Source organism: Lepisosteus platostomus, chromosome 1, assembly GCF_059453375.1.
Source record: "Lepisosteus platostomus isolate fLepPlt1 chromosome 1, fLepPlt1.hap1, whole genome shotgun sequence".
Classification (NCBI taxonomy): Eukaryota; Metazoa; Chordata; class Actinopteri; order Semionotiformes; family Lepisosteidae; genus Lepisosteus; species Lepisosteus platostomus.
In genome coordinates this window covers 18,306,836-18,324,983 of record NC_142611.1, presented here as the reverse complement: position 1 = coordinate 18,324,983, position 18,148 = coordinate 18,306,836, and the positions used below count along the sequence as shown (strand labels likewise).

The window sequence follows — 18,148 nt, the reverse complement described above, 5'->3', positions numbered from 1 at the left end:
TCTTCTTAGGGCAGGAACCAGGCTACTATAAATCAGAATCAGATAAGTGGATACTGAAAGTGACGTGGTGTGATAAAATAGCTGTATCACAAAACGTACAATATAAGGTCCCATTATTGACAGAAAAAATGTGGTCAGATACACATAACATAACAAGAAACAGAACTCCCATCTGTAGTTATGTTCCTCAGCAGATGTGTTTAGCGAAACTTGGCCTTATGTCCTGGCATTAAAGAGCCTGGACTAAGCCATTAATCTACTATGGAGAGGGATTCTCCAAATGGTGAAACATATTTGGCTGGGTGAATGGCTGTGAGCATTGAGAGCTGTGCCACTAACCTCATCAAGTCTGCAGTGCCCACCATGCATCTCACAAGGTGTAAAATAGCTCTGTCAGAGGAATTGTTGGAGAACATATGCACAACCTTCATCCCTCCTGTGCTGTGATGGGGGTTATAGTGGTGAGCCAGTTTGATTAAGAAACAACAGTTCCAAACTGGGCACCATAAACAAGAAGATAATTGGTGATTTCAAGCAATTTTCGGAGGACTTTAATCAATTACAGATTAAATCAAATTATAATACATTTGATAAATGATGCATGTGTGTTTTGATTACTTAATAAATCCTTATTTACCCAAATGGGAAGATTAAACTACCCACTTACACAGTATCTTGGTTACTCATGTTCCGTGTTTCACTGAAGAAATAGCCATCAACTAATATGATATCATCACATTCAAGACAGAAAACAGGGCATTTATAGACTTTTAGGTCAGAAATGTTATATCATGTCTCTGTTCCCTCTCTTTAGGAGAACAGTCTCTCCTTTCCTTTCTCTTTTATTGAAAACCTTGCGGAGGCACTGACAACTGAGCTGAGAGTTTTGGTGGCAACCACACTATTTCAAATAGCAGGACTATAGCAGGACTATTCCCCTTCATTTAGAAGAGTAGCCACCAACCAATGAGACAGTATAATAATGTGAAATGCTGGCAAAAGTGGACCATGGCCAGAAAGCCTCACTGTCTCTTAGACAGAGCCCACTGAGTAGCTCAAGGGACCAGCTACAGGTATATCCATGAGGTGCTGTAGAAGCACAAAGAACCATGTGGAATAGCTCATCTAGCTGCAGAACAGATGGTGGAAATAAATGTAAAGAGTAAATAAAAAAAGAGTAAAAGAGAAGAGCATTTGCGGTGTGTAGTATATACTGTATATAAAGGTGCACAGAGGAGCACAATATATGAAAATAAAGAGGCACACTGAGGCTTTGAGGTGTTCCAGGAGCTCCAAAGTGCATGGTGAATGGGGAGGAGGGGTTTCATGGGGAAATCAAGGGGTACAAATATTAAAAGCAGCATTTTAGAATTTTTATTATAATTACAGTAGGTCAACCTGAGATGAATGTTAAAGTATCAGACATGAATCAAATGATCTAAATGAGGAGGACTATCTCCATCACAGTATAAATGATGAGTTAGCTGCAGTCAGACTACTTTTCCATTCCTGGTAGTTTATGCTGCAGTGTCTGACTTTAATAATGATTTACATGAAGGGATAATGAAGGAATCAAACATTCAGCAAAATCCATGAGTATCAGATCAAGAGCATGTCACATATACATGAAATAAATGACCCAAGTTAGAACCAGTAACCCAGTTGTATATTTTGAGGTATATTAAAGAGGAACTCCAAGTTAATATATTCAATGTCGAATAAAAGCGTAATGTACTACAATTGAAACGTATTCAGATTTCTTCTGTATTCTAATTGGATAATTACAGCCAAGGTTTTAGCAATCTGACAACTGATCACAGCTGCTGTAACATTTCTTTCTTTCAGGCAGTATATTTACAGCTATTAAAGACAAAGATCAATCTAATCAGCAAAGTTACCATGCAGCGACAGAGAAAAGTCTAATTAATGCATGTCAAGGTTAAGCAATTAACATAAACCTGAATACTATGCAATTTAAGATACTGCACATGTTCTAATGGTCGCTGGAGTAATTTTAGCTTACTGCAGAGGTTCTTGGCAAGATTTTACGTTGCCAGTTTCTTACACAACAGTCTCTGAATGCTTTGAGATTCCTTCTTCACTACTCATTTGATTTCAAGTGAAACAGATGCTAGTCAATATTCTGCACCAACCATAAAGCCTCTGGAAAGTGTCGAATATCTAAAACCTCTGGAAAGTGTCGAATATCTGATAAATATCCTCAATATTTCCAGTTTTATTAAAATAAAAGTTTATATCACATTTATGCTACAATATGCTAAGGCTTTGCATGTACCATACTTAATTACACCTCTATTTGATTGTCCTTGGTTTTACCATAACAGGAATGTGCTTTACTAAAACATACTGTCCTGTAACTAAATGTGTGAAGAGGAAGTATTTTTATTTTTAATTTAGATTTTTTCAGCAAATATCATGGCACAAAATATTTTTACAATTGATTGTGAGGAAACAATAACACTCTAAATGTTGGCCCTCCAGCCTCTCAAGATTATTCTCACATGCATCACGTGTTCATTTTTGACTGTTAACTAGACTGTAGGTGTAGAACAGACAAAAAAAACGGCAAGAAAAAAGAAAAGTTTGATGAAATGTACAGTATTCACGTTATCCAATGTCTTTGGAGCATAAACCTTTTTCTAAGGATTATCATCTACTTGCCCAATTCATATTTTCAAACATTATTATCTTCACTGTTTACAAAGTAAGAAACAGAAACAGAAATTGTTTTGGATTTGAGTAGTTTAAAGCTAAGGAAACATTCGGCCAGCAGCCATATCACCCTGCAACTCACAACTGGCAACCCACTGAAGCTAAGCAGGTGTGAGCCTGGTCAGTACCTGGATGGGAGACCTCCTGGGAAAAACTAAGGTTGCTGCTGGAAGAGGTGTTAGTGGAGCCAGCAGGGGGCGCTCACCCTGCGGTCCATGTGGGTCCTAATGCCCCAGTATAGTGATGGGGACACTATACTGTAAATAAGCGCCATCCTTCGGATGAGACGTAAAACCGAAGTCCTGACTCTCTGTGGTCATTAAGAATCCCAGGGTGTTTCTCGAAAAGAGTAGGGGTGTAACCCCGGCGTCCTGGCCAAATTTCCCATGCCTCCTAATAATCCCCCTCTATGAATTGGCTACATTACTTTGTTCTCCTCCCCCCCCTCCCACTCCGACGGCAGGTTGGAGTATTTCTCGGTCGCAGTTAATGGCAACGTCAGCTCAAAGATTTGGTACAAACCACCGAATGGAGACTGGTGTGCCGACAAGCAGACCCGGATTAATACTAGGAAAGAGAGAAATCTAAGGAAACATTAAAGTGAAAGGCTTCCTTAATGAAATAAAATGAAAAACTACATAAGTGTCTGTCATCAGTTAATTTAAAATGGAACTTTCAGTAAAGAATTGTGCATCTAAATAAAGTCACAACATTAAGTAGTAAGTAGGAAATAAAATATCATATTTACAAAGCAAAGTTCTATAAAGATAGTTTTTAACCAGTATGTATTGCATGAAAGAAATCATTATCCATAATTGTGTCTTAATTTTTGAAGAATATTGAAAAATAATGTTTTTGATATGGAAGACAACCTTCATAATTTTCCTGCTGTGAGAAGTAGCAGGGGTTTCTGAAAGACAATTGCACTGCATGGAACTGCCATACTGCTAAAAGTCTCCAGAACTTAATTTTCCCTCAGTGTGCACTCTGTAAACTGAAACAAAAAAATCAATCACCATGCTGTGAGAAAAGAGGTGACATACAAGAACATTAAACAGCAATTTAAAGTGGGGAAGTTACCTCTAACCTCCTTCTCATTTAAATCAGAACTGCATTTAGAAGAGCAGAAATGTTCTTTTCTTATGGCTAAAATGCCAAAAGCCTGATGCAATTATCATTTACTCTTGAATAAGAAAACCAATGAAAGATAAACTTCTGAAGTAGAGAAACTAAAATCATAACAGTACTGCATTTCTGAGAATTTAACTATAGTAGCTCTTGGATCTGTGATCGAAAGGATCATTATCTTGAAGTGCAGACTCACTCAGAATTATGTAAACTAGCTGTAGAATAGTAGGATATTTCCACAGTTTGATAGACTTCCCAAAAATATCACAGCTAACATAATTAACTGTGGTAGAATAAGGCACTGTGATATGGGATGTGTAGTTCATCCATTTTCCTCTGTGTCAATTTTGTTTCATTAAAGGCACCAAATTGACCAGAGTGTCTTCTGGGTCTCAAACACCTGCTGACAGCACATTTCAGACTTAATACAGATTCTGCAACCAGTAGGAGGGCCAGTGCTTTGATTTAATCTGATCCTAGGTTTAGAAAGACACCATAGCACTTTTGGGGGTAGTGGTGAAGCTGTAATAATATATCATACCTGACTGTAATTGTTTGTAATTTTAATTTAAATCATTTAAAAATGAATGGGAAGAAAACTGCAAATGAGCAGTGATTTGTCTTTTCTGGGAAGTCCAATGAGAAAAACGGTGGAAAGCCTCACCTACGGTATTAACTTGCAAAAAGTTTCTTCACAGTCCCAGTGAAAGGAACACCATCTCTGCCTTTTCTCACATTGGCAAATGTGATTCCAAAGTAAGAGAATCCGAGCTTTTTAGACTGGTTTGATTTTGTACAAACTGGCTTCCACCTTTTTTTTTTAACTTTAATTTGTCAGGAGTGTGGTTTATAACAAACTGCCTCCAGTAATTTTGCAGTTTAGGCATGCACATGAAATCACAACACTGTAGCAAAATATACTAGTAAGTGCAAAACATTCACTTGTTAATTTGACTCATGATATTATAATGCCATAATAGAAAATGTAATACAGTATGTATCCATCCAACATCAGAAAGGTTATCCTGGTGCAGGTGACAGCAAACCAAAACCTATTCCAGAAGCATAGCGCATAAGGTGGAACTAAGAGCACATGACTGACAAAGGATGCCAGTCCTGTCACACAAAAAAGGGAAAATTTAGAATATCTAATCTACAGGTTTATGAGAAGAGAAAATCAGGGCGCATGGTAAAAATCCTCATAAAAACCATGAAGAATATATAAAGCTCCAGACTGCCAGGAGCTAACAGACATAAATGAACTGTGGACACTGGAGCTGTGAGGCACAAGTGACAACCAACACAGTACATTGACACTCAGCATTGTAAGACTGTAATAAAACTTCATCTTCTAACAATTACTCAATAAATAAAACATTTTGAGATATGCTAATTACATTTTATCAACACTGCATTTCTTAGTGAAAAATAAGAACTCTTGCTTTCTATTGCAAACCATGTTTTGTGACATTATGAGGGAATTGCAAGTCACTGTAACACAATACTTCTAGCTACTAACATCCTATTAGATATTGTAACGCTACGGGGTTCGCCGCTGTCGCATCAGGTTGGCCCCCCACCGTCGGGGACTCGAACCCGGGCCTCCGGCGTCACTCAACAAGGACCCAGCCTCTTGAGCCAAAGGGAAATCTCCCCTCAGCCCAGCGGCTGCGGTCCCTGCTATTCACAGGGAAGGGCGGTGACATCACCGCTCTGGTAAGCCAGCTCTCGCAAGCAATGGAGGCAGTATGCGTTACAATATGTTACTTACGTTAATATAAAAGGCAAGTCTTTTAACATCGAGGAGACCAGCCAGCCACACAGAAAGATGCACATAATGGACCTTTCTTATAGGCCTTCAGGTTGCTCAAGGAGAAGATTGGAAACAGATAAACATTTCCTTTACTGCAGCAGGAGCTGAAGACAAATCGTTGTCAGGTTGGGTTTTGTAAGTGTTTGATCTTTGAGACGCCAGGTCTACTTTACTCACCCTTTCTGACAGTCCCTGATCCTGGCTGACAATACATTAAGGCCAGAGGCCAGAGAATCAGTCCAATCTCTTTGATCTGAAACAGGTCTAAGGACCTTGGCTGCAACAATGCAGCTTTTCAGATGAGCTTTACTTTTCCCTTCAGGCTTAAGAACCAGAGAAACAGAATACAGAAACATTTATTCAATACAGGGTCATGGGTGAGCCGGAGCCTATTCTGGCAAGCAACTATCACAGGACATACAAACACACACTCACAGCAATGCCAATTTGCCAGAAGCCAGTTAACCTACCAGTACGTCTTTAGGCTATGGGAGAAGAACGTAACACCCAGAGGAAAGCAATGCAAACATGGGGAGAACATACAAACTCTAGAGCCTTAGTGCTGCTGGACAGCAATGCTAAGCACTGCGCCACTGTGCCGCCCAATACTGAAACTGTATTTTTCTCCTTTTCGTACTCAAAGAACATAAAATATTCACTTATATAGTACTTTTTACCCAAAAGCTTTTTAAATATAGAAGAGGACCAACCTCATCACCAGTGAAGTACAGCTCCTACAGTACCTGGGTGATGTGTGAGAGCCATTAAGCACCACTACACAGCAGATCAGGTAGAGAAGCAGTGAATGTCTTAGAAGGCTATAGTGGAATTTAACCTAGACATGGGGTTAACAGGATCTTTCTTAAAGTAGTCAGGATTGCATCTGAGGGATGGTGCCGCCTACAGTACAGTCCTGACACCATATAGGGGCATGTTTTAAACATCTGGCCCAATGGGAAGAGTGCCACCTACTAGTCTACCAGTACCACTTACAACAGCAAGTAATTTTTCTCTTGGGGACTCCAAACCCAATATTGACAAGGCCCAGTCTTCCTTAGCCGGTGAGATCTGATGAGATCTGAGATCAGGCTCAAAGGTGGTAAAGTTGCTAAGAAAAAATGTGCCCGTGCTAATTTTAAGCATATCACATTAACTACTCCAAAGTTGCCATTGTGCAGCAATTGAGGGTTCACCCATGTGTATGACTGTACATCAGGTATATATGGGAGGTCAGCAAGAAAACCCATTACTAGTGTAAAAATAGCTGCAGTCTGGCCTTTAAAATCTATAACTCATTTCTGATAAAATGCAGTCTTCTGCAGTCTGCAGAAGTGCACAGTATGAGTCAGACAAACTCAATTAAATGAAATTCACAGAAGAAAGCAAATTATACAAATTCTAAACTACTGGGATTTCGATTGAGCAGGATTCTTGCTTGTTTTTATTACAAACACTGCATGTGTTGTAAGTTTTCATACCAATCATATTTTACCAGTTTTATTGCTAAGAACACTGGCGATATAACAAATATCATGCAGTACCTTTACCGATAGTTAACAGTTTTAATAAAGAGCTTGTTAAGATAAAATAAAGGAAAAAAAGAAGGATGTGTCTTCAAAAGTTGAAGAGCATTAGTCTTTTTTTTTTCTCGCTGTCCAAACAGGGCACAAAACATTCAGAGAGTTTTGTGTATTCATACAGTCCACAAATCCTTTTAATGTACATTTCTCAGTCTTAAAACGTGTACAGAATACTTGCATTTGCCCCTTTTCTGTTGTTTGTATAACTTTCTAGTAGGCTAAGGAATGAACCTGGTGCAAAGTTCTTGTTGTGCTTCTATAGCGTCTTATGTAAGATTGCTGAACTCTGAAAATTGTATATTTTGTATTACATGAGGGGTCGTAACTGGTACCATGCTTTGTGTGTTTTATGAGATGGTGGCACGATTGTGAGTCTAGCTAGAAGAAGGTAAAGAAGGGAGGAGAAAGAAGTACAGAGACAGAGAAAGCAGAGAAAGCATTTCTTTTCTTCTAGTTATACAGTAGGTGATATACCTTTATCCTTATTCTCTACAAAGAAAATAATTGAACACATGGAGTAAGGGTTTTTTTTTTAAGACACAACTCTCATTTACTGTACGTTTACAGCAATATTGATGAAGGGAAGCAATACAACAATACCAGAAGGGTTCATAATCAGGATTAAATCAGGATGGGGATTAATTGTACTATCGATTGATTTAACATAACAAAATAACTGCTTTAAATACTAAGAACTGGCAAAATATTTAACAACTTTTTAAAATGTACTGTAGATGTTATTCTAAAATAAAATAAATACCGACATGCTGCAGAAGGTACACTTCTGGTACACTTCTGGATGTACGTCAGTGTCTTTCTTCAGTAGAACTTATAGTTGGCCGTGTAAGGCAATTTATTGTTTAATTATTATTTTCTGTCTGAGAGTCCAGTGAGATGTTATTAGATGTAGTCATCCAGTTTCAGACACCTTTAGGGGTTGTCATGGCAACCAGGATAAGAGAAAGCATCAATTGAATTTTCTCTAGACAAATTATCGTTGTGGAAATTGCAGGGTTACTGTAAGTCATGTGACTTCTACGTATACTATCCTTTTCAGATGGTTCTGCTCAGTTATGAGTTAAAAGGTATTGTAAGGCGCCAGAATTTCTAATATTAATTATAAACAGTGTTTAAAGTAATGAGTAGAAATGATTCAGTGGTATATTGCTGGAGGCTGATTAGAGATGGGTAGAATACTACAAAGTAAAAAAAAAACTATTGCTTTCATTAGCTCATTCATTACATATCAGAAAAGGCTTTGCTGTTGATTGCATGCTGTGATTTAATTCATTTTACAAACTTAAAACATTTATTTTCTTATAGAATGATAAGATATCTTTTCCCATTACCTTAGAAGTCTTTCTCATTTCTAAATGAAATGGATAGAAACCATCATGCAGTGACAATTCAGTTGAATTTATATAAAGAAGCATATAAAGAAAAAAATGTATTTTTAACTGCAACAAAGTCTTATTACTGGATATAGAAAGTGTTACACAATAAGGGAATCTTGCTCTCTCTTTGTCTTAAAACCTGGCAACCTTAAAAGCTAATCAATCAAGGAAACAAACTTAAGTTCAAGAATCACCAGGCATCAGCAGGAGAACAATTAATTCATATTAAGAACTGAAGTCTGCCCAATACTCTCTCTGAAACAATAGTCATATGAACTTGAACTTGAACTTTATTGCCATATGTAACTGGTACTGGTACAATGGAATTCTTACTTACAGAAAGTCTCTCGATTGTAAAACAAGTGTAAAAAACAAGACAAAGTGCAAACAGTGCATAAAGACAATGTACAAACAAACAATAGACAATGTGCAAGTAAACATGTAGACAGTTTGAATGTAAACAATACAGACGTGTAAACAATGACTGGAGATGTGCAATAGATAAGAAATCATAAAGAGGTAGATGGTGATGGTGTAGGTGTGGTCCGAGGGGGATGGCTAAATGTGTTCGCCAGTCTCACTGCTTGTGGATAGAAGCTATTGAAGAATCTAGTGGTAATTGTCCGTATGCTCTTATATCTCTTGCCTGAGGGCAGTGGGGTGAAGAGCTCATGCCCGGGGTGGTGACTGTCCCCTGTGATGGCCAGAATTCTACCACGGCAGCGGTCCTCATAGAGTTGTTTAATCTCGGTGAGACCGCAGCCGATGATCTTCTGGGCCATATTGACCATTCTCTGCAGTGCCTTTCTTTCTTGCTTACACTGGATAAAATATATTTTTTTAAATACATATTGATTATTTTAACATATTTGAAGATAATTAGCAAATTGGGTTTCAAGGTCCATCTATATACAGTATATGCAAGAACATTATGTGTAAGAAAAGTCAGTTCCTACTGCTGGCTCTACCCTTACGTGTCTTTAGTTCTTTAAATAGTCATTTACTTGCACCTGAAAGAGTTAAACAGGACTAAGACCTTTCTTCATGAAATATTTCTATTATTTTATACTTTCTTTGCTATTAGAGGAATAAATGTCAGCACAACCTCCTATTCAGAACGTGCTTTTTTTAAAGCAAATGGTTAAGAGATTTTGAATAATCCCATGTGCTAAAATCCAAAGCCAGAAACGCTGATTATAAAAAAAACAGGGAAGTGATAGCTCAATTTAAGTGATAACTCACCCTTTTCGAAATCAGGGGTGCTGTCTTTTATGAGATGGCTTAGTTGGAAGCCATTGAGGTGAAGGAATCTGAGTTGCTCTCTCAGGGTGTTCTCTTCAAACACAGGGAGAATCAGATGCCCCACGTTGTTCTGTGAGATGGGAAGGCCGAGGCCCAGTGCCAGTGTGGGGGTAAAGTCCACTTGCTCCACAGGCTCAGGGGTTTCAAAGCCAACTGCGAGAAAATAATTGAGATTAAACTGGGGAAAAAAAGGGGTATAAATAAATAAAAAGTTGGCAAACAGCTGGTAATTTCAGGTTTTCCCAGGATCCTTTTTCCAGAAAAGCACGTTTTGTTGATTTCCACTGTGGACGGCTACCAGCAGCAGATCCAGTTGACAGAAACAGCAACTGATCCACGATGGGAGACTGAGCTCAATTTAACCAGATGTATGATTTTTAAACCACCTGAATAAAAATAATTGAACTTGCAGCTTTCAATTTAAAAAAAAGCTACTCAAGTTGATGCAAAGGAAGAGCTAAAGTTGAAGTCCATGCTAAAAAGAAAAAAAAAACATTAAAGTTCTTCTAACCTACTACATTTGATGTAAGCCATTTTTATTTCTTCATGCAGAATCCAGATAAAACCTGAAAAAAACCTTTAACTTTATCTACTGTATATAACATCCAAATGATGCTAGAGCAGAATTGGTAAGGACTTTTTAAGTAAATTAAATTTTTTAGCTTTTTGTAACTTAATACTCAGTGAAATACTGTTTTAACCTGAATGAGATGAGCTGGTAGGATAAACTCCCATTCATTTTTATTTGTATATGAATGTAGAAGAGGATAGCACTGGATGAGCAGGTGGGGATATACTCCAGCACTCTGGTTCAGAAGCAACTAAAAGGCCAACAAATGCAGGAAGGGTGAGTAAGATCTTATTCACAAGAAAGCGAGAGACATGTTACCAGAAATAATCAGAAGGCAGGACATAGCAGAGTGAAAGACAGTATAGCGGGTGCACCACTTTAGCAGGTTAATATCCTGAAGTCAATTGCACAGTGAGATAATTGGTTGTAACACTTCTTGGGATTGTAAAAACCACACAAGAAGATACAGAACAAGGCTAATACTGTTAACTCCTTTCAGACAGAGGAGGTTTAAAGAGGCAGACAACTGAAATGCCTAGGCACAAACAAGCACTGCAGGAGTATAATGAATATATATTTATTTTTTTAGAAAAGCAGTGAGATAAAATTAGTGATCTTCTGATATTCTTATAGTTTTTGTATTTCTCTAAATTAAAAACACATACACAAAATGCCTATTAGATAAATATACAAAATGGAAAAATACCAAAACAAAACAATTTAAGACTCCAAAGATCTTTGTAATGTCATATCAGATACTTCCAATACGAACAAGGCCTCCTGTTTTAAGTTTCTCAAATAGGTCATATAAAGAAAAAATAATACAAATACAATTAATTACTACTGCCCTAAGTACTAAACACAAAACTGGTAACAAAATAAACTCTACCTACTTATACTGCATTAGTCGTTAAGACTAGTCCGACCTACAACAAAATAGAATTAAAAATCTTTTAACTGGTTTTCTGTGTATTTTACAATGGAAATTGCCCTTTCATTGTTTTGGCGACATGAGGCTTCAAATAAAAAACTTCTTTACTTTGACAGTCCTGCTAACATACAACCATAACAGTGGAAGAGTTCTGGTTGTACACTGTCATTTCATAACTAAAATAAAGCAAATAAGCTTCATTTAATAATAATAATAATAATAATAATAATAATAATAATAATAATAATAATAATAATTGCTTACACTTATATAGCGCTTTTCTGGACACTCCACTCAAAGCGCTTTACAGGTAATGGGGACTCACCTCCACCACCACCAATGTGCAGCATCCACCTGGATGATGCGACGGCAGCCATAGTGCACCAGAACTCTCACCCCACATCAGCTATCAGTGGGGAGGAGAGCAGAGTAATGAAGCCAATTCATAAATGGGGATTATTAGCAGGCCATGATTGATAAGGGCCAATGGGAAATTTGGCCAGGATGCCGGGGTTACACCCCTTCTCTTTACGAGAAGTGCCCTGAGATTTTTAATGACCACAGAGAGTCAGGACCCCGGTTTTACGTCTCATCCGAAGGACGGCGCCAGTTTACAGTATAGTGTCCCCATCACCATACTGGGGCATTAGGACCCACATGGACCACAGGGTGAGCGCCCCCTGCTGGCCCCACTAACACCTCTTCCAGCAGCAACCTTAGTTTTTTCCCAGGAGGTCTCAATCCAGGTACTGACCAGGCTCACACCTGCTTAGCTTCAGTGGGTTGCCAGTTGTGAGTTGCAGAGTGATATGGCTGCTGGCGAATCCGAATTTAAACTGCTGTTGAATCCTAAATTGGTAGAGCATGTGGAAAACCATAGTCCTAGTCAAGAAAACAGGTTTTGAAAGGAAAAGACATTATAAAGAAGAAACAATGAACACACCATACCTCTTCTCTTGAAGGCTAGGCTGATAAGAACGAGAGGTGTGCTCACTTCAGGCTCTGAAGACCCTCCATGACTCCCTGTTTCAGACATTCCATGGTCTCCACAAAGCACTAAGAGACTGGGTAAGGACTCCTCGCTTTCCTGCAAGCCACAGGGAAAACAGAAAAGCAAAATTAAAACACAAAAACATTTAGTCAAAATGTATGTTTCGCATGGGGAAAAAAAGAGAATTTCAGTTGTAAACTGCAGTGATTGAGGAAACTGGCTCAATTTCATTTTTGTTGTCAATTTGGTATTTCTGTTTCCCTGAGCTACTTTTTTTCATTTTTGTTCATGCATCTTATTTTGTAATGCAGTTATTATAGGTACAGTACCTGTATTGTACTTCTGACAGTTTTAAAATATGAGGCTATTAAGACCAGCAGTGCAAAAGGAAAAAAAGATAAATTCAGACAATTATTCGGCCTTGCTGCAATTTTATTAAACATTGTTAAGCAACACTTTGAAGGCTTAAAGGAATCACTTGTGAACGGTGAACATGGATTTGTTTTAACTTATATCTCTCAAGTTCATTCTTCTAGCTAGTACTCCAACCTGCTGTGGCATTTTTTTGCAGAAAAACAGAAACTCTAAAGTACTGTATAAAGTTGGCAGGCAAGTGTTAAGAAATAAGAGAACAAATATAACAAGCAAAGAATTAAAAAAATGCAGACTTAATTTACAGAGACTTAGATTTAATAAAAATCAAATAGATGACTAATGTGGAAAAAAACTGCTTACACTGGAATTTAGAACCAGCTAAAAATAATTGAGATGATTAATTTTATTATTATTAGTAGTAGGGCCATTCTTTGCCTTGAGCAAGGTTATTCATGTTTTCATTCCGCAAGAATGCCAGGCATTTTGAAAAACATTGCTTCGGATGCACAAATGGAACCAGCAATCCTCATTTGTGGGAATACAATGAAATGTCAAAAGTGCTCAGTTGTGATCCTTTCTGATTCCTTCCTTGGTGCACATGTGTTTGCAGCACCACAAATTTGTACATGGATCCAGCAAAGACTGACGTTCTTTTCAAACTTGAAGTCTGGACACTTTTGTCTAGTCTCCAAATGGGGGCTGTGTGACTGGATATGGACTGGTAGAGGTCACAGAAGCACATCTGAACAAAGGCCAGGCTTTTGTTACAGAATAATGCCTTAAATCAGAAATATGTTGTTATTGCCTTTTGTGACCTTCTCAAAACAAAATATAAGTTTTAAAAAAGTACAAAGCTACATAAGGGGTACTGCACTCTTTGCATTCAAAATTCTGAGCTCCTATTTTCTTTGGATATCAAACTGATTCAGCAGACTTACATCTGTTTCCCTGGAAACACTGGAGCTGAAATAAATCAACTCACAGATGGAAAGTGCTGATATGAGAAAAGTAAACTGAATTCAATAAGTTAGCCAAAAGTAGAATGTTATCGCTTTCAAATTATTTCCTAAGAAAGGTTATGTAAGAGAGAAGGCTGTTTGGACCATCTAGCTAATTGGACAGCTGGAAGATAACGGATCAGAAAACCTCATCTATCCAGTACTTAACAGATCTCTGTGTCAGCTTCAGGAAAAAACAAAACGGGGAACTCAAAGTTAAGGACTACCACAATGCTCTGTGGAAAGAAGCACCTCCTGTTTTCTTAAATATATATCCTCTTATTTTATACTTGTGTCCTGTAGGCAATATTGCCCTATTGATCTTGAAGAATTTCACCTCAGAGATGTCAAATATGTTTCAGGAGTTTTACTACTTGTATATTTTCCCCTCATCATCATCTTTGCTGAACGGGAGATTCAGTTCCTTTTGTCTGTGGATGACATTTATTGACAGCCCCTAATTATCCTATTTGTACCTCTCTGAATAAATTTCTCAACAGCAATGTCCTTCTGTAACACAGAGATTAAAATAACTATCTTTAACTTTAATATTTTAAAAGAGGTCTTACTAACACAACATGTATACTATTTTTTTCCTTGATATAAATGTGACAACTTTAATAACATATCCTAAAAAAAGGATTTTTTATTCCCTGCTTCTTTTCAGTGGTAGAAGATGGTTACGCCATCTCTTCCCTGTCTGACAGACCTGAACCAGCGCAGCGCGTCTCTCTCTTGCTCTCCAGATGGCAGCCGTCCCCAGAGTGCCCCTGTGATTGACCGCAGTAAGGAGATGCTTGACAGGTCAGCCTAAGCTGCATAGTGAGAAGGTCACTTTGCATGCTTGTATGACTTACAATCTCCTGAGGTTCAGAAGACTTTCAATAGAAACCTCTGGGTACTTTGGAGCCCCTATCCCTCGAAGTAGAATCAAGTAAGCATAACTGTGGTAACTAATATATGCAAAAATCAACAGTCGTGAACTGACAAGTAATACTACTGCAAAACATCAAAAATTAAATATATGATTATTATTTTTTGGTGAATGAATTTATTTCGCAGCATGTTTGCATTATTCACAAGCACAGGTGAATCCTAAATAGATTAGTACAGATATGTTACATGACAAATGGTCCCTGTTATAGGTAATAGATGACTAATTCATGTCAAAAGCTGACTTAAGTGACCTCACTAGAGATATGAAGATGGATCTACATGTCCCTGATGCATTGCTGAAAGCAACAGAACACCTGACTAATATTTCAATTTAAATAGCCTCAAGCTACAGGCAGCGGTTAGCAAAGAAAACACCAAGAAGCACAATTCAGACTGCAAAAACCCTCTGAATCTCACATGTCACAGAGAACTGCTGACAATATGATTGGTCCCATACAATATCTTGACTGACATCTGTGAACATCCAGTGGAATTAATCTGGTAACATGTAGATCTGTAGTACAGAACAAGCTGCTTCTAGGTATATACACACTTACAAGTTAAAAACCATTCTTTATAATTCCTTCAAATATCTTAAAATAAGTGACATGGTTTTACAGATGAATCTTTACACTTTCATGCCTGAGCATGTTTGAATTTTGTCACAGTTTGAACTTGTATCTCTCATCAACATGGAAAAGATATAAGACTGCAGAAAAAAAAGTTTAAAACATAATACACATACATGTTTACTGTGTCTCCATACCGCCTAAACATAGCTTAGTTTAACACTGGTATTGAGAAAGATTACTGGCAAGAATCTGGCCTACATGACCTGATAGCTTTAACTGACTGCTCCCAGAGCGCAAAGGGATGAAAAACAGACTTAGCACCATCAGACTTGGGTTTGTTTAAGGCACAGAGAGGTTCCTCAACATTACTGGATAGCGACAGCCTTTCGATCAGGAAACTATGAGCTTCCACTGTTATCAGAAAAGAGCTGCATAACACCTTCCATGACCTGCTTTTGTTCTGAACTGGAAGCTCACAGTGTGAAAAGAAATGGATGACTTTAGTGTGCATATTTTGGAAAATGTATACAAAACATCTTAATTACTTTCATACTTGGTTCAAGTGTGTAGCACTAAGATAAGCTGGTTAATGGTGATGATTATGTGGAACTAAACACAGCATAGTAACAAAAATGAATCACCATTGTGCAGAAAATGAAAAAAAAATAATTTACTTAAGAAAAAAAAGAAATATTTTTAGAAAACACTTATGTGCCATTTAAGTCCCATTGTTCCTTTGTAGCCTCTGTAATTGGGCACATCTTCACAGGGCGTTATAGATGACATTTGCTACTCTGACAGAGCTGTTTCTCCGTAAACCTAAATAATGCAATATTTTGGAAATAAAAACGTATTTCTTAGAAACAAAAGGCAAAAACAATTGAAACTATAAGTCAGTCACTAAAAAAAAAAGAAGATAATTTGCCAGCTTATACAAATCAGGTCTCAAGTTGACTAAATGAAGATAAATGTTTGGCTACAAAAAGATTGCTTTTCTCTCTTTTGACTGGCACCTGTGTATGTTAATAGCAGTGCACTTCTTTCTCTACACAGATTAAAACTGAGATACTGACTGTGAGGTAATTTGTAGGTCTAAGTTAAAAGAGCAGCTTACCTGAAAGGGCAATTAGTAACATGGGAAAAAGACAACTGTGACTAAACAGGAGACAACTTGGATTCAGATATCATCATAGCTCACAAAGCTTCAGAGTGTCACAGGTTAGACTGACAAGCTCTAAGAAGCTCCTGGTGCTGCAGAAAGGTGCATCAGTAGAGCAGAACTGAATTATTACAAGTTTCATACTTCCAAAGTCTATGGATTTTACCAGGAACGTCCCTCCCAATCCCAAGGACAATACAGAAACCTTTGAAGATGTGATTTCTCCCACCACTACCACCAGCTCAAGTGCCAGTACTCTTTCAATAAATATCTGAAGCATTCTGAAATCCACTGTTCCACATTTCCATAAGGTGGCAGAAATGAAGATGGAGTTTTTCATATTTCCAATTCCCAGGCTTTCCTGAAGTTTCCACCACCACTACAGGGTTTCACCCTAGGCAGCGGTATAATCAGTGTTAAATGTATGTGACTATATTTTAAAGGAACATTGATATCTATAAGTCATTTTATGGTCTATATTTTCGGTGTGCACTTAATCTTGCTCAACCCAAGGAGATCAGTCATTTGTGATCCATTTATCAGAGTTTTTTTCCCCATCATTTATAAAATCCTCTGGGTATGCTGCAAAATACAAAAAAGTTCTGAATACCTGGCTAGTAATGTAAAAAACATATATATCCACTTCACGTTAACACTTCATCTGCTACTGAATCATCTTCGAGAAAGACAAAAAATACTGTTTTGTAGCATATCATTTTTGTACTTTATGCTTTTTATTATGCAGTCACTGAACAGAATTTAATTTCCTTTAAGGTCTTTGGCTTTTAGCAGTGCACAAGAGATTATCCCTTTTTATGAAGACCACATGAAAGACCAATGCACCGCCCTCTGAGACAATCTGACCCTGAAGTTCATGTGGAAAAAGTTGTGAATACTGTAAGGATTCGTAATAAGACATAGAACTTCTTCCCTTCTTTATACTACTTGGAACAGTGCACCTGATTTTTAACCACTATCCACCAAGCAAGAGGATGTGTCTATATCGAAACCCAGTAGACAACCTACAATTTTACTTGTTAAAGAGCACTGAAATATAATGTACCAATTCAGCTTAAAGGTTATTTTATCCCTCCAAACCTTAGTTTATCTTTCCATACAAATAGACCAAGTTTTTCATCACATTGTGATCAGAAACCTTGACTTAAACTATGAAAGTATGGGACATAACAATGAAGAAAACTCCAGAGAACTTTCCTGTTAGTGACAAGTTATTCGGACAATGATTAACTTGTTCCAGATTATTCTGTTCTTTGTTTAGTGTGGTAGATCATTAAGTATGTAAAAATTCAATATAATTATACATAAGCATGCACCGAGTCAAATTTACACACGCATACTCATATAGTAGCTTTTTTTAGCATAAAATACTTTGTGCACCTCATGAATCAGATAGAATGCATGTAGATGAAGAGTGCTATACAGTTGCTGCAGAGACTATAAGACAGAACAGAAACATGGAATTCAAAGTAATCCTCACTGTATTCAAATTAGTACAGTTTGAGCCACCTTGCATGTCTTTAAGTATGAAAATAAGATGTAACATATTGTCACAGCCCACTTTCTCCAGGGAGTCTAACGAGGTGTCCAAAAACCTTGATAAAAGATTTTTTGTTTAATTCTAAGAGTAGTTATAAAATGTTATTG

The 18,148-nt window shown here is 37.5% G+C and overlaps 1 protein-coding gene across 1 annotated transcript in view; it reads right to left on the bottom strand.

The window, feature by feature from the left end:
* Positions 1 to 18,148, bottom strand: part of pigg (phosphatidylinositol glycan anchor biosynthesis class G (EMM blood group)) — a 131,408-nt gene that overhangs the window by 71,841 nt on the left and 41,419 nt on the right. The window contains exons 5-6 of the mRNA XM_088626285.1: positions 12,401 to 12,539; positions 9,891 to 10,103 (exon numbers count right to left, since the gene is read on the bottom strand). Of these exons, the coding sequence (XP_088482411.1) occupies positions 9,891 to 10,103; positions 12,401 to 12,539 (352 nt within the window). The remainder of the gene's footprint in view (positions 1 to 9,890; positions 10,104 to 12,400; positions 12,540 to 18,148) is intronic.